The 22,910-nt window shown below is 50.4% G+C and overlaps 9 protein-coding genes across 9 annotated transcripts; 8 read left to right on the forward strand and 1 right to left on the reverse strand.

Annotated features, from left to right (window-relative positions):
- Positions 1-481: 481 nt before the first annotated feature.
- PtrM4_054010 (uncharacterized protein) lies at positions 482-4,108 on the forward strand (the record flags this gene model as incomplete). The annotated part of the gene is made up of 2 exons (XM_066105030.1): positions 482-2,836; positions 2,936-4,108. The coding sequence occupies 2 exons, from the start codon at positions 482-484 to the stop codon at positions 4,106-4,108; spliced, it is 3,528 nt and encodes a 1,175-aa protein (XP_065959594.1).
- A 766-nt stretch (positions 4,109-4,874) lies between these two features.
- PtrM4_054020 (uncharacterized protein) lies at positions 4,875-5,719 on the forward strand (the record flags this gene model as incomplete). The annotated part of the gene is made up of 2 exons (XM_066105031.1): positions 4,875-5,670; positions 5,712-5,719. The coding sequence occupies 2 exons, from the start codon at positions 4,875-4,877 to the stop codon at positions 5,717-5,719; spliced, it is 804 nt and encodes a 267-aa protein (XP_065959595.1).
- A 370-nt stretch (positions 5,720-6,089) lies between these two features.
- On the forward strand, positions 6,090-9,128 carry PtrM4_054030 (uncharacterized protein; the record flags this gene model as incomplete). Its single annotated transcript, XM_001937136.2, has 1 exon — positions 6,090-9,128. The coding sequence occupies one exon, from the start codon at positions 6,090-6,092 to the stop codon at positions 9,126-9,128; it is 3,039 nt and encodes a 1,012-aa protein (XP_001937171.2).
- Positions 9,129-9,560: 432 nt separating this feature from the next.
- PtrM4_054040 (uncharacterized protein) lies at positions 9,561-10,013 on the forward strand (the record flags this gene model as incomplete). The annotated part of the gene is made up of 1 exon (XM_066105032.1): positions 9,561-10,013. The coding sequence occupies one exon, from the start codon at positions 9,561-9,563 to the stop codon at positions 10,011-10,013; it is 453 nt and encodes a 150-aa protein (XP_065959596.1).
- A 143-nt stretch (positions 10,014-10,156) lies between these two features.
- PtrM4_054050 (uncharacterized protein) lies at positions 10,157-10,534 on the forward strand (the record flags this gene model as incomplete). The annotated part of the gene is made up of 1 exon (XM_066105033.1): positions 10,157-10,534. The coding sequence occupies one exon, from the start codon at positions 10,157-10,159 to the stop codon at positions 10,532-10,534; it is 378 nt and encodes a 125-aa protein (XP_065959597.1).
- A 56-nt stretch (positions 10,535-10,590) lies between these two features.
- On the forward strand, positions 10,591-11,139 carry PtrM4_054060 (uncharacterized protein; the record flags this gene model as incomplete). The annotated part of the gene is made up of 2 exons (XM_066105034.1): positions 10,591-10,848; positions 10,909-11,139. 2 exons carry the CDS (start codon positions 10,591-10,593, stop codon positions 11,137-11,139), a joined length of 489 nt encoding a protein of 162 aa, XP_065959598.1.
- A 1,924-nt stretch (positions 11,140-13,063) lies between these two features.
- PtrM4_054070 (uncharacterized protein) lies at positions 13,064-13,860 on the forward strand (the record flags this gene model as incomplete). Its single annotated transcript, XM_001937137.2, has 2 exons — positions 13,064-13,646; positions 13,703-13,860. The coding sequence occupies 2 exons, from the start codon at positions 13,064-13,066 to the stop codon at positions 13,858-13,860; spliced, it is 741 nt and encodes a 246-aa protein (XP_001937172.2).
- A 4,139-nt stretch (positions 13,861-17,999) lies between these two features.
- Positions 18,000-18,278, forward strand: PtrM4_054080 (uncharacterized protein; the record flags this gene model as incomplete). Its single annotated transcript, XM_066105035.1, has 1 exon — positions 18,000-18,278. One exon carries the CDS (start codon positions 18,000-18,002, stop codon positions 18,276-18,278), a length of 279 nt encoding a protein of 92 aa, XP_065959599.1.
- A 1,203-nt stretch (positions 18,279-19,481) lies between these two features.
- PtrM4_054090 (uncharacterized protein) lies at positions 19,482-20,531 on the reverse strand (the record flags this gene model as incomplete). The annotated part of the gene is made up of 1 exon (XM_001937138.1): positions 19,482-20,531. One exon carries the CDS (start codon positions 20,529-20,531, stop codon positions 19,482-19,484), a length of 1,050 nt encoding a protein of 349 aa, XP_001937173.1.
- Positions 20,532-22,910: the final 2,379 nt, after the last annotated feature.

The raw sequence follows: 22,910 nt of genomic DNA on the forward strand, positions 1-22,910 counted from the left end.
ACCTAGGAATAGGTTCCACGAGGCAAGTGCGATAACACTATAAGACCACGGCGGGACCCGCCCGAATACCCTATGGGAGGTTACAGATAGGGCGTTAAACCACAATCAACATCAACATCAACTCGGAACTTTCGCAACGTTGGGCATCGACCAAAATTCAGACACAAGAGTAGCGAACACAGAGAGGAACAGCGACAACAAAGACAGAAGAATTGAGTGCAAGTGCGGTCTTAAGCATCGATTCAAGGACTGTTGGTACCTTGGAGGGAAGGGCAAACCTCAAGGCTGGGTGCCAAAGCCTGAGATCCAGGAAAAGTTTGGCAAATTGATGGAGAGCCAGTCACCAATCGGACGGGCTATCAAGGCGACTCTGAAGGCTAACACAGGCACAACAGCCTTAACAGCAGTTTCGACACTGCGTCAGTTTGACGACCAGAGTCCAACCATAGGGAACATTAGCAGTCATGTACTACAGCTCACCATGAGCACGGACTGCACAAACAAGCAGACAATCAAGCCAAGTCTGATCAACCGATGGATCCTCGATCCAGGATCGAACACTCATGTGACCAACACCAGAGCGTACGGCTGGAAGAAGCGAGCCGACGGCACAGGTGAAGTGGTCAAAGCGGGTAACCAAGAGCTGGCGATACGAGAGTGGGGAGATGTAATTCTGCTTATCAACACGCCCACGGGCACGGAGCAGATTGAACTTACCTACGTGGCGTACGTACCAGGCTTCCTCACGAACGTCGTCGGTCTTTCTCGATGTCGATCAATCGGCATACACTTCGACTCAGGCCGAGACTGTCTATACCAGCGGAGATGGAACAACGTTATAAGCAAGCTTCAATACGTGGGAGGTCATTGGCTGATAGACGCTGACGGCATGGAGAGACCAGACGCTGGCCCTCTGCTTGCAGCCTCGACTCACGCCTACAAGAAGCCTTCGCACGAGCCTCGGAAGCCGCTACGGCTTACACTGGAAGAAGCTCATGTTATGTGGGGCCACGCAGGCCGACAGGCGATCGGCCATCTGCCAGGAAGCGTAGACGGACTAGAACTGGTGGACGGCGAACAAGCGCCGAAGTGGAAGGACTGTGACACCTGTATACAGTCAAAACTAACGCAGCTTGTCAGCCGGAGGCTACCGCGAGAACCAGCTACTCGACCATTTCAGCGTACTAGCATCGACTTAATACAGCTATTGGAGCGAGGCGAGCGTTGCTACAATGGTGACCAGTACCTGTTTCACATGGTTGATCAAGATTCGAAGTGGCATGAAGGAAGCTGCATGCCAGACAAGACGAAGGCAACTCTGACACGAGTCTTCAAGCGATTGCTGGCTAAGATTGAACGCCAATATAACAGCCAAGTCATTGTTATTCGGCTTGACATGGAGGCTGGATACGTCGAGCTCCTCGAGATATGCAAAAATCTTGGTATTGCACTGGAGCCGCGAGCCACAGAAGCACAGAACGGAGGCATCGAGCGCGCAGGGAAGTCGATTGTTATCCGAGCAAGGGCTGTCCGCCTGCACGCGGGCTTACCTGAGGAGTACGCCAACGAGTGTGCTATGACAGCTATATATCTGCTCAACCGTACGCCAGTCGAAGCAATTAACTGGAGCTGTCCGTACACCAAAGTCAAGGGAGTCAAGCCATCTGTTGCTCACCTTGAGGTAATCGGAGCGAGAGCATACGTGCTCAACGAGAAGCTACTACGCGGAGCCAAGCTGGAGTCGAGAGCATTGATCGGCCACCTGGTAGGCTTCGACTCTACCAACATATTTCGGATCTGGTTGCCGACAATCGGACGAGTTATACGAACCCGAGACGTTGTTTTTTTGAGAGACAAGCTCTGTGACGGCCAAGGCCAGTACGCAGAGAAGAGCTATATTCGGGAGGTAGCTGAAGTGCTTGACATCGAGAATACGCCTGACTACAGCAACATATTAACAGATCAACTATCTTCGCCCGAAGATGTGAATGTACAACAAGATGCACACCGAAGTGAGAACGATATGGAGGACGAGATAGAGGACCCGATCAGCGATACGATTCATGTTCAACCACGACGGCGAACCAACCAGCAAGACGACAGTCAGCAACAAGAGACGATGAGGCATCTCAGAACTCCAGAGGCGACGTCAGAATCACAGGAAGTGAGCCAACTCACAGATCAAGAGATGGACGACACTGGCTGGGAACGAGGATACGCTCTAGCACCGGAAGGAGAAGCGTTGAATCGAACATCCAACAATGCGAGACGACGAGAAGAGATCAGTAGCCAGGTATCAGAGCAATTCATATTGAAGGGCAAACGGAGTCGGAAGCCGGTCAACCTCGGCACGTACCTAGCGACGTTTGCAACCTGTATCAACCCAACAGCACCAGCAAAGCTATTCAACGAAGCGCCAAAGATCCGATTCCATCGCGACCAGCTGCCGGCTGTACCAAAGAGGTGGAAAGATTTGGACCATCATCCATTTGGAGCAGAGTTCAGGGAGGCAAGCCGCAAAGAGATTGATGGCTTCACCCAGCGAAGCTGCTTCGGAAAAACTGCGAGAGCCTCTGAGATTGTAGACGCCGAAATACTACCGCTTATGTGGGTATTCACGTACAAGTTCGACGAGGATGGATATCTCTACAAGTTCAAGGCAAGACTGGTAGTAAGGGGAGATCTACAGCAAGACTACGGCGATACATATGCAGCTACATTAGCCGCAAAGATATTCCGATGTTTGATCGCCCTGTCAGCAGCTTTCGACCTTGAGCTGTACCAGTACGACGTCCTGAACGCCTTTCTTAACGCCGAACTCGATCGACTTACCTACGTACGATGTCCAGAAGGATATGAGAGCGAGCTTGGTCAACTTCTTGAGCTCAAACGAGCTCTGTATGGCCTTTGAGATGCACCGCGACTATGGTACAAGCACCTTACTGCTACGCTTGAGAAGCTAGGCCTTCAGCAGGTGCCAGGAGTGCCCTGTCTGTTCAGCAATGATTCCTTGATTGTCTTCTTCTTTGTGGACGATATAGTCGTGGCTGTGGCTTCCAAGAATAAGGACGTCTACCGCCAATTCGATCAACAGCTGCGAGCTGCATACGACGTGCGATTCCTGGGAGAATTGAAATGGTTTCTCGGCATACGCGTTATCCGAGACCGCAGCCAGAAAAAGATCTGGCTAATGCAAGACAGCTTCATTGACAAAGTGGCTGCCAAATACAACATTACTCAAAGAAGTACAACATATCCAGCAGTGCCACTGGCAGATGGCAATATCGGCCTAAGCACAGAGGAACCAGACAATAAGCGCACGAAGCTGTACCAGGAACTGGTTGGATCACTAGCCTACATCGCGACATACACTCGACCTGACGTCGCGCAAGCCCACTCAGAATTATCACGATATCTGCAGAATCCAGGCCAAAAGCATGTCAGCGCGGCATACCATGTGTGGAAGTACTTGATCGGCCAGAAGCGTTTGGCAATTGGTGCTCATGGAGATCAGAGCAGTCGCACGATATATACAGGCTCAAGCCTGGGGGGTGCTGGAACAGAGCCACTGTTCTATGGTGCCTCTGATGCAGCCTTTGCCGACGACCTGCCGACAAGGCGCAGCTCTCAGGGATATCTATTCATGCTGTACGGCATGCCTATTGACTGGAAGGCGACACTCCAACGTTCAGTCACGAAATCAACTACAGAGGCGGAGCTGCTAGCTCTGTCGACAGCAGCTAGCGAGCTACAGGCATGGAATCGACTGTTCAAGCACATCAGGTTTGACCTCGAGATGATACCAACTATCTATTGCGACAACCTACAGACAGTGGGAGTTGTCACTAAGGACGAAGACAAGCTGTTCACCAGACTGCGTCATGTGGACGTTCACCAACATTGGCTAAGGCAGGAGGTAGCTGATGGACGTATATCAGTCCAATGGAAGCCCACTAACCTTATGCCTGCCGACGGACTCACCAAGATGCTTGTACGCCAGAAGCATGTCGAGTTTCTGAAACAACTTGGTCTGAGGGACGTCAATGAATACCTGCCAAACGCCGGACAAGACAGCCCTGATCTGGAGAGCTTAACCCACTGGTATTAGGTAGAGGTCAAGACACGACTACTCTTCAACATGATATGGAGCATCAGCTTTGGGTGACACCGCATCTGAGGGGGTGTGTGACGGTTCATGGGGTAAGGACATCCTAGGTGCCACGTGTTGGCGAGATGGTTCTTCCTCTTACTGATAAGCACCTTCTACACCTATCCATGTCACAGATACGTCATGTAAACAGACTAGTATGATGGCCCCATAAAAGGCCATCACCACAGCAGAACAGAACAAGACATCAGGAAATGCATAGCAACTTTCTCTCACTGCTTGTACTGTTACAAAACGTTCTGAGGCGTACCAGCGTCAGCAGAACGCACACCTAGCAGCCCCTATGGACAGACAAGCGCAGCAGCCACTGCAACAGACGCAACCACTGCAACCGCTACAGCCGCAGCTACAGCCGCAGCCACAACGTCCGTCACAGGGCGAGCAACAAGGCGATCAACAGGGCGAGCAGTATGGAGTGAGACAAGGCGTTCGAAGCCACTCGCAATACCAAGAACTACAACGACCACTCTACGTGAGCAATACCCTTGATGGACAACAGCCACGACGACAAAGAGAGCAGACTACGCAGCCACAGCACTGGCACCCGCAGACGCAAACACGACCGCCGGCGACCGCGTACCGCGAGGTGACACCTTTCCCTCAGCAACCTACAAACCGAGTACCTGACAGACCCCTTGGCCTACCACATGACCCGTACAAGACGCTACCGCCGCGATGGTCCCGCAACGATCGACTCGACGCCAATATGATCACACAGTTCTCTAAGCTATGGGACAATAGCAACAAGTATACAGGGAATGCGTACGATCTCCTAGACGATACGATCAAGATCTTCTTCAGCATCTGCTGGCAGGTAGATATCCAAGAAGAGCAGTTTCACGCAGTGTTTCCCCGTATCCTTACCGGGCGGGCAGAGACGTTCTACATACAGGTTGTAGAGAGAGATGACAGCTTTGCTGATGCGTACATGGCAATCAAAAACCACTTCGACCATGACGTCCATCACCAGCACTACTACACAGACTGGACGACTACAACCTTCGCTCGCACCCGCACAGAGAACCCCGACAAGGGACTACACGAGGTTCTGCAGATCCTGCTTGACAAGCTGCAACTATGCCAGCGTGCCCTTGGCAAGAACTTTGAGGGCGAGGATGCCCTACGTACCACTGTCATCAATGCCTGCCGAGGAGTACCAGAGCTTGAGATGGCACTGTTCAAACCAGCCACAATCTGTGAAGGACTCTTCTCAGACCTACGTTCTGCAGTTGAGACACACCTTGCACGGCAACACACTGCCCAGATGGTCACAGAGGACCAATACTACTTAGATCGCCGATACAACGGCAATGGAAGAATCCGAGGGGGATCTCGAGGTGGAGGAGGATTCAGAGGCGGATCCAGAGGAGCATATCGAGGAGGCGAGCAGCGCGACGACAACGGAAGAGGATTCAAACCACGCTGGAGGAAGAAATGCTTTGTTTGCCAGAAGGAAGGATGCTGGTCTACCAATCACACAGACGAAGAGCGCAAGGCTGCCCGTACACAGTTCTTCTCTACGCTATACTTTACAGGTACACAGCCCCCTAAGGACTTCTCCGTACATCTTGCAGAATACGAAGGGATTGAGCACACTAGCCAGTACAATCAGAGAGGCTGGAGAGAGGAGGATGACTGCGAGGATGACGACGATGACGGCGACACTGGCGATCGGCAATACTTTGAACACCAGTTCTTTACGGAGCAATGCCTTGCAGATTAGGCGTTCTTGCACCACATCTCTGGCGACGACGTATACCGCTAAGACGCGCCATCAGCGCCAGCGTCACAGTTCCTGCTTGAAGACCGCTACACAAGATCTGTGTACCAAGGGATCCTACCGGATACAGGCGCTGCCAACGTATCCACAGTCGGCAAGGAGCAGTACCTTGCACTCACAAGGGAAGATCCCACAGTTAGGATGGATACGTCTACAGCAGGAAAGGCATCTATCAAATTCGGCAAGGGCGAGGCTACATCATCTATTGGCACTGCACAGGTCTCTACAGACATTGGGACGATCAACTTTGAGGTGCTTGACGCACCTACACCATTCTTATTGTGCCTTGCAGACATGGACAGGTTAAAGGTCTACTTTAACAACACCACAGATGAGCTAGTCCAGGGTGACGTACACATCCCTGTAATTCGCAAATGGGGACATCCTTGGTTCCATCTAAACAAGAGAGAGAGAGCAACTGTGTTCCTAACAGAGACAGAGTTGCGACGGCTCCATCGAAGATTTGGACACCCAGCTGTCACGCGACTTATTAAGCTCTTAAAGGATGCTGGCCATAACGACTTCGAAGAAAGAACCCTAGAAGAAGTCACTAAGTTCTGCCACCACTGCCAGCTCCACAGCTCCGCGCCGCGCCGATTTAAATTCACTCTCAAGGATGATCACCACTTCAACTATGAGATCCTAGTGGACGTGATGTACTTGAGTAACAAACCTGTACTGCATGTGGTCGATTCCTCAACAGCGTTTCAAGGCGCGAGGTTCCTCAGCGCTATCTCAGCTAAAGAAACATGGCAAGCACTGCGGATACTATGGATCGACACCTACCAGGGACCACCCGACATCATCACGCATGATGCAGGTACTAACTTCGCGAGCGCAGAGTTCCGCGCAGAAGCAAAGATCATGGGAGTCACATGCAAGCAAGTACCTACGGAGGCGCACTGGTCTATCGGCAAAACTGAGAGGTACCATGCCCCTCTACGCCGGGCATGGGACATACTTCATGCAGAACTCACTGACACTATGTCCGACGACGCGATTCTCCAGATGGCTCTGAAGGCTGTTAACGATACTGCTGGCCCTGATGGACTAGTCCCGACGCTACTAGTCTTTGGAGCGTACCCACGAATGACTGCAGAGTCACCGCCATCACCATCAATGGTCAAACGCAGCGAGGCTATTCAAAAGGCGACGAAAGCCCTGCGCAAACTCACTGCAGAGCGCCAAGTTGCAGACGCCTTGAACACCCGCAATGGACCAGCCACTGCAGACATGCTCGCGCTCCCACTCCAGAGCGAAGTCTTAGTATGGAGAGAGAGTGATGGCTGGAATGGCCCGTACAAGATCGCCAGTACAGATGGCCACAACATCACTGTCGACATGGTTAATGGTCCAGCGACATTCAGATCAACTGTCGTTAAGCCATACTACAGACCAGACCACCTGTGGAGCGACCCTGATACGCCACACGCGCCGAATGAGCCGAATGAGCCGCACGAGCCGATAGCAGTACCTCCGGCAGCGCAACCACGCAGGAGAGGCCGCCCTCCAGGATCAAAGAACAAGCGCAAGGGGCACGCGTACATCACCAAGAAGGAGCAGGACGATCTTGAGCTAGCTATCAAGCTACGTACCGATGGAGTGATCACAACCGCAGGCGCCCCCTTTGAAGCGTCTGATGACCAAGAGATCAGCGACCTCGTAGGTCGTGGAGTCTTCAAATTTGAGCAATACGACGAGAGGCTACACAGCAAGATCCGGATCTTCAAGTCACGCCTAGTACGTGAGGTCAAGGGAAAGACAACTAAACCTTATGAGAAATCCCGTCTGGTCATTCAAGGCTACCAAGACCATGGCAAGGAGACTATCTTGACGCAGTCGCCAACCATCCAGCGATGTAGCCAGCGCCTGATCATGTCGCTGGCGCCTGGGCTAGTACAAAGCGGCATGAGCGTTGAGCTACGTGATATTACGCAGGCATACCCACAGGCTCAGACAACACTGAAGAGGACGATACTTGCACACCTTCCTACGGAGCTGGTACATCGATACCCAAGAGGCACGCTACTCCATGTGATCAAGCCGCTGTATGGAATCGCTGAGGCAGGAGTCCACTGGTGGACAACGTACCACGGGCATCACTGCAAGGAACTGGACATGTCAACATCTACATACGACCCATGCCTGTTGATCACGAACAGCGACGACGCAGACATCTTCGGCATCGTTGGCATGCAGACAGACGACACTCTCATGCTCGGGACACCAGCGTTCTCGTCACTTGAAGAGAAGAAGATCCAGAAGGCAGAATTCAGGTCAAAGCCAAAAGCAAGACTGACACTAGACGTGCAATTAGACTTTGACGGATGTACACTTACGATAGACGCTAGCCAAGCCTTAAACCTCAGGCAGAAAGGGCAAGGAGGAAGGATAAGGCTTGTCGATGTTAAGGCACCGGACCGCGCGCAACAGTACACAGAGCAGCGCGCCCGCGGAGCGTACATCGCATCAACGTGCCAACCAGAGGCATCATTTGACCTATCCGTCGCGGCTCAAGCTCAGCAACCATCAGACGAGGACATCAAGGCACTCAACAAACGCCTGAAATGGCAGATGGAGAATCTCGATCGTGGCCTGCGCTACGTCACTGTCAATCTCATGGAGGCTAAGTTAATGGTCTTTGTAGATGGCTCCTTTGCCAACAACAAGGACCTTAGCTCACAGCTAGGCTTTGTCCTTATGCTCGTTAACGAGTCTATTGACGCCAACACCTTCACAATACAGGGCAACGTGATCCACCACAGCTCTACGAAGTGCAAGCGCATCACACGGAGCGTACTGGCCTCAGAGATCTACGGCATGGTCAACGGCTTTGACATAGGCATTGCGGTTGCAACCACGCTAAGGATAGTTACAGAACGACTTGGACTACCTGCAATTCCCTTAGTTATCTGTACAGACTCGTACTCCTTGTACGAGTGCCTAGTAAAGCTTGGGACGACGAAGGAGAAGCGCCTTATGATCGATATCATGGCGCTGCGCCAATCATATGAGCGTCGCGAGATCACGGAGATCCGCTGGATCAATGGCGAAGACAATCCTGCAGACGCCTTCACTAAGGCATCGCCAAACCGCGCCCTTGAACGCTTCATCGACAACAATGAGCTGACAGCCCGAGTGGATGGATGGGTACAGAGGCCAACAAGCTCTGAGACTTAATACTGCACACACAGTTACTACTGATATATGCAGAGCTACTCGCTATCTAGAAAGAAAAGACTTCCAGTGTCGGATCACAGATATCAACGATATCTCAGCCACGCGATCGGCCGCACTAATCTCGGTCACGCGAGCAGGCGCACTGATATCAGTCACGCGGACAGGCGCACTGATCGCGGCGTCCGAGCAGCGCTCAGACCAGACCTCCTATATCTAGCTCTTCCATAGTTCCCCTTCGCACGAGAATCAATCAGAACCACCGAACAGAATGCATTCCTAGTTATCGTTATTTCCCTTTACGCACTTAGTGCAAAGCCAACCAACACCAACCATGTTAACCGATTTAATTATATTAATTAAACCGGTCGACCGAGACCGACCGAAAACGCCGACCAACCGGTTAACCGGAATAACCGACCATTTTGCCCATGTATGAGCCCAAAACAGACGCTACTGAGACCTGAACTGTTTGAGACGCCAGTGGAAATCAGCCTCACAAAAACAGATCGCTCCATCTATCAGATCATTGAGGATGAGTACGAAGCCGACCCACTCGACCCGCTGGTCAAGGAAACCTTGCAACTGCTTAAAGATGGTGTGCGACGGTCGAAGATCCTGACCTTGAGCGAATGCGAAGCTAGAGGAGGACGCTTGTACTATCACGACCGGCTCGTTATACCTGACAATGATGAGCTCAAGATGAAGATCCTCCGCGCAGCACATGACTCCGCGTGTAGTGGCCATCCTGGCCGTGGCAAAACAATCGAGCTCGTCCAACGTGAGTACTACTGGCCCGCATGTTCGACACAATTCGTCGATACGTCAGCTGCTGCCATATCTGTCGCCGTTCGAAAGCTTCTCGCGAGAAGTGCCACGGCCTTCTGAAACCGCTGCCTGTACCTGAACGGAGATGGCAAGACATCTCTATCGACTTCGTTGTCGATCTCCCTGAATCTGAAGGGTATAAAAACATCATGGTAGTCGTTGACCGGTTAACAAAATACCGTTATATGATCCCTTGTACCAAGATGGAAGCCATAGACGTCGCGCGAATGTTCCTCCGCTACGTGTGGTGCAACCACGGCCTCCCAGACACAATTATTTCTGACCGAGGCAGGCAGTTCGTCTCCGCTTTTTACGACGAATTGTGCAAACAACTGAAGATCGACCCGCGCTTCTCTACAGGATTTCATCCTGAAACTGACGGTCAAACCGAGAATGCAAACGCCGTCATGGAACAAGTGCTACGCGCGTACACAAACTACAGACAGGATGACTGGGTAAGCTGGTTGCCCACCGCCCAGTTCGAAGCCAACAATACTGTATCCGAATCTACTGGGGTGTCCCTAGGATGGCCTGTTACGGCCAGAACCCCCGAATGGGTTTTGAACCGCCCTACGGCATAAAGAGACCTGCGTACTAAGCCTTACAGGCTCGAGAAGTAAATTAGATGATCGAGAAGATGCGCGATGTGACTGAGTTCATCCGCGAAGAAATGATATGGGCACAAGCTATGCAACAAGAATATACCAACCGAAAACGGTTGCCAGCACTAGCGTACGAGGTCGGCGACGAAGTCTGGCTCGACGCCCGCAACATCAGAACACAACGCGCCTCGAAAAAGCTTGACTGGAAGAACTTTGGTCCTTACCGTGTGGCCAAGAAGATCTCTTCTTACGTATACCGACTCGACCCACCCGCTACGATGAAGATTCATCCAGTATTTCATGTATCCCTCCTCCGACTTGCGGCGGCAAAATTAGATTTTCTGCCTGGATAGCACGTACCGCCACCTGAACTATTCGTCGTAGACGGCGAACCACATTATTTTGTCGAGAGCGTCGAGAACCTCCGCTACAATAAACGACGAAAGCGAAACGAGTACCTCGTGAAATGGGTTGGCTATAAAGAACTTTCTTGGGAACCTGCCGAAGAGCTGAAAGAGAACGACACCTTCGTTCGCTTTCACGAACAGTTCCCAGAAAAACCAAAACCGCCAATGTTAACTTAACCCGACATCAGGAACAATACTGCTATCACTCACTCTCGAGAGAGCTCTAGAGTAAGGGGGGGTACTGTCACGGTAACCACCGTGGTCCCCTTGACACTCCTACCTCTGACCCATGGGCTCCTACTCTTAACCTGTACGCTCCTGCTTCTAATCCGCACGCTCCTATCGCAACAGTGCAACGTACTATCCTCGACAGTATGCTACTGTCTCGACATTGGTATGACATCACATAAGCTTTCTTCCGCTATATATCTTTCTCTGGCGAAACTCTCCGCTTCTTTTCTTCACGCAACGTCTTGTATTTACACTTGAGTACTGTACGTAGCACACAAATCAAACTTCTTTATAAGTTCTCAGATTACTGCTCGTTGTCTCTCGTGACAATCCGTATGTATAGTTACGCAGCGATAGTTAGTCAAGCCCGGTTTCATCCGGCTTTGAGGTTTAGGGTATGCAATTGGATCGAGTTCGTGGCGCGTCATATATCGACCAATCATAAGGAGTTGTGTCCACCTTCGTGGTGCGGCTAGCTTAGTGATCTAGTGCGTCATCGACCATATCTCACTCTTATTAATTGGTTGCCTTTGGCCATGTGCGCTTGTGCAGCAACTTGTTGCTCTATTGTGAACGTTCAGATACAACACCGTGCTAAGAAACTGAATTAGTATAAACGAAATTCTCTGCGTTTACGTGTCCAGATACTCAACTCTTGGTACTACTGCTTTGACTGTGTCGTCACGTGGGTGTGGTTTTTGGGGAAGTTGGTATTTCTTACGAACCAAATGCATGAGTTGGGTGCTGCATGGGACATGACTATAGTCCAATGAACATCTGCCACGTCAGCAGCGACACCCAGCACTGTGGCGCAATACAAATCTGGATGCCTGGGACCGGGGTCTCGGGGTGGAGCAGCTGGCTTCAGATCGCGACGGCGCTGAGCTCGGGCTTTACAAGATCAAGAATCGATTTAAGTCTCTGTGATATCCACTAATAAGAAACAAATGTGAGATTCTAGCACCTACGGTCTACTTGCTAGAGGCCTAAGAGAAGATCGAAAGAGTTTACTTCATTGAGGACTACAGCATGGAGCTAACACTGTAGCATTTGCCTTGCTATCTCCTATAATTGTTGAAATATCGAGCGTACAAGTCAGAGAGGGCTCAATTGGTATCACGCCTAGCTTCCAGCGATTGCATACACTCTGACCGGATCCGTAATTAATAAGGTAAGATGCGGGGTTATGTTGCTTCCCGAATCGAAGATCTTGGCTGCCGCGGGGTAGACTAGTGTTGAAAGCGAGGTTGTATAAGTAGTTGCACATTGTATGACGTCTCTTGATCTTCGTACTTATGGCAAAATGCATTCGACTTCCTCCCACTAATGCATGGTCAATTACTTTTGATAAGCCTAGGCTCAAACACCGTTGTCGTTTAGATCTCGTTTTCTCTCGTACCCTTCCTCATCACGATGGTGTAAGGCGCAGATCTCACTCTTGTAGCTATGACGACATCATCGCCCCTCCTGTTTCAGCCAGACCCCTTCCGATTAAGTCAGATGCCTTCTCTCCGAGACGGAAATATCCCAAGATTCCTGTTTCGAATCCACACACCAAACTGCTATGGACAAACATCTCTTTCCAGTGTCATCCCTGAGGCTTGTAAACAGAATGGGTTCAGAGCTACGCAAGATATTTTCACTTGGAATCGACAGGAGGCTGCCAAGATATTGAATGTTCATCTGCGATGGTGGAATTACGATGATCCTGTGGACTGTAACCTAGTCTGTTGGACTAGTTCCTTGCTGTTTGCTCTCCAGTACGGTCTGCACCAGACTCCGCAACAATCAATCGATTGACATGATTGATTCCTATATAGGTTAAAGAATTACTTCATTAGGCAGCCTTTAACCTAGATAGGAATCAATCATGCCGATCCGATTGATTGTTGCGGAGTCTGGTCTGCACCGAGCGCGGCACCGTAATCCCGATGGATACGATCCTTCACAGATTGCCTTGTTAATCATCGACACTCGAAATATGCCAAAGGCAGCCTTTGTTAAAGATCTAGAGATCATAGACGCTTTCTCGGGCTATTCGGATCCTTATGTTCAACCGAACTTAGCCTACTTACAGCAGCTGCGGCTTAGGCCGATAGGATATTATTTTGGCGAATACCTCAGTCAAGGGTATCTCGATATAGAGGGCAAATGTTCCCAAGCGACTATGCAGGACTTGATAGGCAGTGGTTTGTTTCAACTCATGCCTGAGCTGGAGAGTAAAGATTCTTGGGATCAATGGGCAAAAAGGGTCATCGAGCTCCGGAGGCCTTTCAATGAAACCGTCAACATTAAACAGACAAAAAAGTCCGATGTCCGCAGAGCCATCGTTATCGCAGAAAGATGTTTTCCTGGTCGATGGGCGATTCCAGTCGCCACAATGCTTCTCGCGCTCAGGCCCTGCCTAGACAAGGATCGTGTCATCCTAGATGCCTTTGCGTCAATGTATTCTGGTGAGCTATGTGCATCTCCAAGCGTTACGGTACCATGATATACTGAATTCTTGAAGTGGAAGAGGTGCGACGCCTCTCGTTACGGGATATCAAGATTGATGCAATACGGCTACCTGAAGTCAAGCAGTTTGGGAGACTGTTGAACGATATTCAGTGCCATTTGTTAGGCGAGGATATCGATCTTCTGAAAAACCCTTTTGCAATGCTGAGGTGAGATATACTGCAATGTTGTCGCATTGAGAGTCGAGTGCTGATACAACAATTCGCAGTCTAAATGGCTAAATAGGTGTATGCAACAAGCGCAGTAGACTGAATGTCTGTTTATATCATATTTAACCTACATTCTCGTTCAAACACACGATTATCATATCGGCAGTAGCCATCCAAACGCATGCACGAGAACCTAGCTCTACTCGTGTAACGGCATCACGGTGTTGGCCCATTCACATCTGTTCTGGCTACACTCAAAGCAAACTAGCATATGATATTTTGCGAGTTGGCATACGATTCATACATTAGCACGATTGCAAATTGCGGATCGTAATCCGATCTGTCCTGTCTTGGTCTAACTCCATGTATCTTCGCGAGTCATACCAAACCTCCTAACAGCCATCTCACGCCTTGAGGATAAGTATGGCCAACTCACCATGACTATCGCTTTGATGTGCTTTGGCCGAATGCCAGGAATGAGTTTTGCGATGGGTACGAGATCCATTTAGAGCAATCATTCTGGGCATTTAGTGGTGATAAAGAGATACTGTTAAGTCTGAGGGAGTGCAAATGCCATTACCATACTGCACGTGTCGCTTGTGTTGCTTCTGATGATCGCGACAAGTCCAGCCAGATGCAGGGACGACAGTATCAGTATTTGGGGCTCGTTCTTGGTGCAGAAGCGGACGAACCGGGGCAGCGAGGCTGACCGCGACATAACTCGGTGACGACCGTAAGCAATTTAGAGGATCCATCGACCCAGCGCAAGGCTGTCTTGACAAGAACTGTGCCGCAGCGGCGCGTCTGCTTACTAGTAAGCAGCTTACGCTTCTCAAGCGGCACAGCTGCTTGCAGGAGCCTGACCTACCCTTGTCCGTACTATGACGTATACAGATGGTAGACGAGGCAAGCGTAGTATAGTAGTTAGCGATTACGGCTTCACCCCTTGTCAGATAATAGCACTGTTGAAGATGAGAGCGTACAGACGCTGGGTTAGACTAGCGCGACCTGGCATCTGTGAGAGCCAATCGGATCACAGGAAGGCTTGGCACCCCCCCAGGTGTGCCCACAACCGTAGACAGAACCAACACACAATCAATCATCAACATCATCACCATTATTACCTATTTCATCAGTATTCCAGATGAGAGTGAATATCTGACACCCCTACAGGCAGCATTTTGACAGTCTGGTCATCATGAAATAGAGAAGCGACCAATTCCATCAACTGTTCCGCGGCAAGCATCATAGCGCTAAGCCATGCACGGAAGGTGGGGCTGTTGAGAATCTCTATGTACCTGCCTGCAGGAGTGAAACCGCAATCGTTAACTACTGTACGCTTAGATGCCGAGACCTCTATCGTTTAATCTTGTTTACAAGCACATGTCAGACTATCGACTATATCGACTACATATACCTTCAAGCATTCACTGCAAGAAGGTCGGCCTTTTTGTAGTTTGACAGCACACTTTGGAAGCGTAAGCTGCTTATTGGTAAGCAGACGCGCCGCTGCGGCACAGTTCTTGTCAAGACAGCCTTGCGCTGGGTCGATGGATCCTTCAAATTCCTTACGATCGTCATTAAGTCACGTCGCAGTCAGCCTCGCTTGTAGCTTGGAAGGGTCGTAGTAGCCTTGCTATCCCGGTTCGGCCGCTTTGGCACCGAGAATCATGCAATCACTGATTGTGCCCACTTGGTAGTGACTGTATGTATGCAATGGCCAATAGCAACGATTGCGGTGCAGAAGCGGCCGAGCTGGAACAGCAAGGCTGCCACGGTTGGTGTTCGAGGGAGCGCTTGTTAGCGCCTCCTATTTGGGACTAGCGTCCTTCTTCGGCTCGATTATCTCCCACTTTCGTAGCTACCATAATACAACAACATCATGTTCGCATCACTACCTTTCATCAGTTGGCCCACGCTAGAAGTGAGGTTGACCGTGACATGACTCAATGACTACCGTAAGCGCTTTGAAGAATCTATCATCGGCTTAGCGCAAGGCTGTCATGACAAGAACTGTGCCGCCGTGTCGCGTCTGCTTAGCAGTAAGCAGCTTACGCTTCCTAAGTAGGCTTGTGCGCAAAGTTAAGCGACAGAGTGCCCGGCATCTCACGCGGACCTTCCGTCTACGCCGTAGTGCAGACAAGGGTAGCCTAGGCTCCTGCGAGCAGCTGTGCCGCACAATCTCCAGGTTCAGGGAAATGACCGCATACCTTCGTAGCACCTATGTTCGTAGAGAATGAATACCAATACTAATTACTAGAAGAATCTCGTTGTTGTTATTCACCCGTACGATCATACAAGGCCTACCAACAGTTGTGATTATTTGTGTTCGTAGTACTTCATCCAGGTATGAAGATTACGATTCGAGTCGAGTGGCATCCCTCGAAAAGGATCGGAGGTGTCTAGCTTCAGGTCCGTTCAGCGGTCTGACCGCTGCACTATTGTTACGCGATGTTCACGGCGGTTGAAGGGCACCGCTAGGCAAGGCACTTGTGAGAGGATATTGTTGGCGGGATACGACCGCGCAAAACGGGGTATCTGCCGCAATTATCACGGTTGGCGACGTAGTTAACGTGTCGCGTATCGTCTTGAGGCAGGATGCCCGCTCGGCTTGGCGCCCTACCGAGCTTGGGCCTGCCCCACCAAAATGCACACGGCAACTGTCCCATCCACCAACAACCCAACTCGTTGCTCATTACTTAGCGCCTACTACGCCCTAAGATTACTTCTCACGATCAGTATAGTTATGGCTCTTGTGGCTCTTGTTCTTGTTATGGACGATTATGCCGCAATTCCATTCCATCTTCCGGACGAGGTCTGGCTCACGATCTTTAGCTATGGAGACGCATTACTCTGGAAGCAAGTCAGAGGAACGTGCAAACGCTTAAATAAGCTAACCACTCCTCTTCTCTTTGAGAGCGCGTACTTTGAGCTTTGTGGACGTGGCTGCGAGTCTCTATAACATCTCCCGCCACCCGGCACTCTCTCCGTGTGTGAAAACTCTGGTACTTTAACTTATAGGGTTCGCGGCTACAGAGAATTCCGCAACTTCGACGCTTGGACTGCGAGCATACATCAACCAGGCGATCCTGGCGACCAGCTAACTCTTCCAAGTGAAACCAGCTATTACGACAACGAGCATGCCAGCAACAGTCTTCTACCGTATACTGAATGGGTCGCACTGCCAAAGGAACAGAAGAAAATACCATACCAGGAGTATAAGGCGGATCGCGAGCAAGCGCAGATGGAGGTTCGCGATATAACGAATACATTACGCTTTCGAACATCAAGTGCTGCGAAGTCAACGATGATTCACCCTAACAGGGCCGTTCGCTCCACAGGAGTAGAACCTGCTGTTGAACAATTTGTAAGGCGCTCAAGACGCTCCCAAATTTGAGAACCCTTAAGCACGAACCGGGGTTTCTCTATAGCGACTGGGCTTGTCGATGGCGGAATCTGTACTTCCATCCTTCGTTAGTGGTCTGCGACACTAGTTACTCTAAAGACGAGGATATAGAAGCACTTCAATTATCGATCGTTCTCCAGTCGCTTGCATAGGGTAGACAGGGAGATCGCAGGCTCACAAAGCTGAGCATGTATGTCGGCGGACCAGCGTTTGCCACCCCAGCGCGCTTACATCTTCTCTGAGATGGTGATAGGCACGAGATAACACGGACTTGTCGGTCTTCCCATTCTACCGCAGTAGAAGCAGACAGAGAGGCAGCCTTGATCAATCAATCAATGTCCGGGAAGAGTAAGCTTTATTAGGAGTAGCTGAATTATATGAGGTACGCTGTAAGTGGTCTTACACACCTCGATTACGTCGTGTCCGACGAAGACGAACTAGTGGGTAGCCTGGAAACTGCTGCCAAATTCGTCTTTGGCTTTCTTACCGCCACGAAAGGCCTAAAAAATTCACGCTTAGTCTTTGGAAGACTTGTCGACGGCATCCTCTTGCCGCTCTTCTAATCCACCGAGAGGCAGTGCGCGAAGGACTCCATTCAGCTACTTGTCTAGCTGACCCGCCACTCGCCCTGGAGCAGAATTCGTGACATCAAACTCGAAATCGCCACGGATAGAAGTACCCTGGTACAGTTCCTACATGCTCACAAGCTCACATTACGCTCTCTTACGCTCACCCGCATGTCACTCGTACGACTAGAAGATCCTCTGAATACCTGGGAGGTAACTCTTAATGAGATTGCACAAGGTCTTTCTCTTACGTCGCTCACTCTTTCAAAACTCTGCGACTTTCCACAAGATTGGAGTGGAAGCGATCAGAAATGTATGCTGTTTGATTCGGAGGCTGAGATTTGGCAAGGGAAGGCAAGCGAGTACCACGCATACTACGATGCAGCAATTGGGAGTATACTTCGTCAAGAGGGCACACACTCTCTAGATCCTGAAGTCTTTGAAGGCTAGATAGCTGAGGAAGTCATGTTAGAGCAATAGCATTGCACTTCCAGGCCTCTATGTTGGCTGTAGCGCTTGCCTAAAGCCCCATACTAGCTTCTCCGCTGCATAGTTGCCCTCTCACACATAATATGAAGGGAGTCATCTAAGCACAGTCAAATGTAAAAACACTAAACGCGGCCTTGGTTTCTCTAACTCCGAGTTATTCTATGACGCTCTCAGCGAGCGTTGTGCCGAGAAAAGCGATCGTCATATCTGTTCGCCCGAGCACAGCCAGTTATGCATGCCTTTGATTGACCTGACTTTTCGCACATGTATTCTGGTAACCTTGTATTCACGGCGTCGACATGAGTTATATTGTCCACTTCAAGGTTTTACGGCATTCAATGCATAAAGAGAAAAATATGTATTAAGGGAATACTATTCTTTGTGTTACCCGAGGTACTAGCTTCCTTGTACGATATTCAGCAGCTAGTACAGCATCTGATATACCGCTGCATTGTAATATCGTTTCTTTTTAAGAGTCGTCCGCCTTCTGATGTGACTTTGGGATTGTATATGTCAGGCACGGTAATATACCGTAGCCCTCTAGTGTCCTGTCCGAGGTTCTCAGCCCATCTTCCCTCTTACGCTAGCACTTTCTAGGCCTAGCGCCAAGCTTGCCCCTTCGTACATAGCTCGTCCCTTCCATAGAACCAATAGAACACGATTCACACATGTTCCTCACCAGGTCCTATTGACACTTTCCATGGCGACATCTGTAATTCACCGCCACGAAACGATGTCTGACGAGCTGCAAACGAACGTGTTCAGCCCTGACCTCATGTGTAACGGTTTGGGCCTTGCCAAGACCAACTTAGGTGAGAGTTGGGTACGGCTATCGCTACCACACTTTCTCATCACACACACCTATATAGCTGCAGTTCCTCCATAGCTACACAATGCAACGCAGTCCTCCTCCTCTCCTCACACCGTCACATCATGCACCAGGATGTTGAAAGAAGATCGGCAAAGTCAAGCGTAGACTAGCCGACAAAAAGCTTACTGGTGACGCGGCAGACCTGGCCAGTTTGTTTCCGCTGAGCACTAACGATCGTGCCACGAAATGGCAATCCTATAAGTGGCCACTGGTAATGCTTAGTCGCTCACGGCCCGACGCGCTTGTCAGTCACGTTGTCACCTACGTCTGTGGAAACGTGTGATTATTTTCAGCTACGGAGAAACAATCAACACGGCAAGTGCAGCCTTCGGGACATCGCCGAGCCTCACCAAGTCCACTTTCTCAAAGTCAAACTTTATCTGATGTCCAAGACCAAACGTCGCTAGCGTCGTCAGAGCTGGTGCGACAGCTTCACTCAGCCCTTTTAGAAGTTGACCCTGCTCCCGATGCAGTAACCGGATGAACAGACCAAAACGTTGCTCGCTCATGGCTAGCAACCTGACCGCATCAGCACGATTGTTAGAGAGCGTTAGGCTATAGTTTACCCACATAGCGTCGGTCACAGAGAAGCCTGAGAACGATGACCCAGATGGAAGGAGAGCAAGTATGCCTATACCGTAAAGGTTGGTCAACCCTCGCAAGCGTTTTGCGAGCTGGCGAATTCGCTTGACCTTTCGGCGGATGATGAGGAATTCTCTTGATCCTGGTTGCGCGTCCGGCCTGATCTTGGATGTTTGCCTGTCTATCAGTGCAGCATCTCGGATCACTGTAGGATTTCCCACTTGAGTTGTACCTTCTTTGCTCATCGTCTCCGGAGTCTCGACAGGTATGTCTTCGCTGTTTAGACCGTGGTATTCTTCCTCTTCCTCTTCCTCTAAGAGCTTGATGGCGTAATAGCGTTTCAGGAGTATGCAGGTGGCTTCTGTAGTATCAAGGCGACATATCGTGTTGAATGTTTCTGAGATACTTGAAGGGGAGCATAAGGGCACCCCTAGCCTATTTTGTGTATCCCTAGCGACTCGTAACTGGTCGCTGAAGTCCATGAGGGTTTGCGAGCTGCCGATCGTTAGATACAAGAAGCGAAATGGCACAGAGCCATCGTCCAGCTGATTGACTTCGGGATGTTCTAAAAATCTTTCCAGTTGCATTCGCTCTACTTCTGGTTTGCTAAACAGTTTCTGCCGTTCCAACTGGAGGATATGATTGTAAGCCCAGGTAGCTCGATCCTTGCCACTTCGTGCTCGCTTTCTTTTGAAACTGGGCACGAGTGTCTGCTGCGGGCGTTCATCGCCGTCCGCAAATCCTCTATATGTCGGGGCCATTTGTAAGTCTCCTTGCCTGCTGTCATAAGACACCGGTCGCATAGTAGCGGAAGAAGCTACGCGCGCAACTAAACCTTCTTCCTGAGCTGCCAATGAGTTAGTTAGCTCTTATGCATTGAAACCAAATCTACTCTACCTTGAAAGCAGACTTGTCAACAAACAGGAGTCCTGATTGATCCTGATTGATTCCTGACGTTTTATTCAATCAAATCAGGTCAATCAGACTCAAGCGTATTTTGCAAGCAAAACAGGATCAAGCTCTCTTCCTGATTGAAAATATCCTGATTCCTGATTAAATGTATATAGACTACGATCTCACAATCACTTAGGTAGTCTCACTCTGTCACGGTTTGGGGTCTCTCCTGCTCTGCTTCTGCAGTCGCAACTCACTTATGGTAAAGGCGCGATGCCTATTAAGGGCTAGTGCTGTTGATAGTCACCCACCTACATATACAGTTCGTAGCCTTACACAATACCACCTCACCGAACATCAACTTTTCCAGGTCAACGAAAGGTCGATATCCATCGATTTTTCATCAAAACAAGACTCAAATGCCTTCTTAAATCTGTTTTCCAGCGTCCTCTTCCGGCTGCAGGCGCTGTGGCAGGCGCGCTGGCCTCTTTTGTCTTTCATCTCCCTGGTGAGCTGAGATGTCTTCAAAATGGCCCGTGCGCTACTCAGATTTTCACGTTCGGTCGAAGGCCACAACCACCGCTAAGACAAGGAGACAGCCTTGACACTCCTTGTTCTTGCAAGATACAGGCATCTGCCAGGCCTAAATACAAAGGCTCTCCATGCGCAGAGCTACGGCACGACCCGACAGAGCACCGGCTCTCCACACCTACAACGACGAGAGCTGCCCGCAGCTCTCTAAAGACCAACGGTCAGAGTCCCCAATCTGACACAACACGCAAACAAGGCAGCCAGCATAGCCTTACAAACAAATTAGAGACGGGGAAGGACAAGCTCTGGCATCGCCTTGCCTTCACACCCACCTCTCCTACACCTCGAAGGCCCTGTCCCTGCTTCATGCAGGGCCATGACACCTACACGACAGAGCACTGGCTCTTGACCGCAAATAAGGCAGCCAGCATGGCCTTACAGATTCGCAACTTTAAGAGATAAAGAAGAAGGACAGGCCTGGCTCTGCCTTCCTACTACACCTATCTCCTTCGACACAGGCATCGCCAAGCCTAGTACAAAGGCTTTCCTCGCGCAGAGCCACGGCTCCGATTCGACAGAGCACCGGCTCTCCACACCCACGTACCTTTTTCTTACTCTCTCTTACGGCACTTAGCTGCCTCAGAACACAAGGGATCCACCCTAATGCCCACTGGCCCCAGAACAAGAGCTCTGCTTCATTGCTCAACACATCCCTGGCCCCACGGCCCAGAACCTAGATAGAGTCTTTTCAACTGGCGGAAATTACCCTACCAGACTGCACACACTGCCAACACCCAAAGAATAGGAGCACCTGAGTACCATACAGGGCGCTACCCGTCTTTCAAGCCCCCTGGGAGGCTTTCATAGGACGTTAAACAATACATACTATTGAGAAGCTGGCACTATTAGTAGTAGTATGACTACCTAATAGAGCGCTCTCTAAGGCACAACGGTAGTGGTGGTACAGATTCGTATTGTATTGACTAAGGAGCTATTCACACGTTCGTAGATCCGTGTTGCGTGCAGCTGCGTCCAAGCTCCCCGCTAGGACCCACCTGCACGTGTCACCAATCATGTGACTACTCCTCCGCTTGATACCACCAAGTCACTTACGGACTGTATTCTCAACACATACATACATACATACATACACAATACCACCTCAGTTCAATCCTTCAATTCTTCCAGCACCCACTATCTCCCACACACTCACTTAGTGATGCTCGCTTAGTCACCTAGCACTCATTGCCGCCGCCGCCGCCTCTGGCTCTGCCTCCGCAGCCCATATGCCTCCTGTACGCTCAAAACGCAGCGCTGAAGCGCACAAAGTAGCTCCAAAGCGCGCCAAAACATCCCAAGGCACTGCCTCACAGCCTATCCCTATAGAGGCTACGCCGCCTGAGATACCTATACGCACCTCACCACGCAAAGCGCTGGCTATTGCCGCAAGCCAGGCGACCGACGAGCGTCCGTTCGAAAGGCAGCTGCTTTATTTGTTGCCGGAAAACGCGATCGCTGCGCCTACTAAAAGCTCGAATGCTGCCACTAACGCGCCTACCGAAGTGCTTGAGGTTGTTAATAGCGGTGATGAAGGCAGTGATGGAGGCCCAGATAGCCACCTTGCGGATGACTTCGCGGGCATTGTATGGGATCGATTACCTGGTTACTGTAAGCCTTTGCGTACACCACGACATAAGAAGAGCTGGATATACAAG

Source organism: Pyrenophora tritici-repentis, chromosome 10 (genome assembly GCF_003171515.1).
Source record: "Pyrenophora tritici-repentis strain M4 chromosome 10, whole genome shotgun sequence".
NCBI classification, from domain to species: domain Eukaryota; kingdom Fungi; phylum Ascomycota; class Dothideomycetes; order Pleosporales; family Pleosporaceae; genus Pyrenophora; species Pyrenophora tritici-repentis.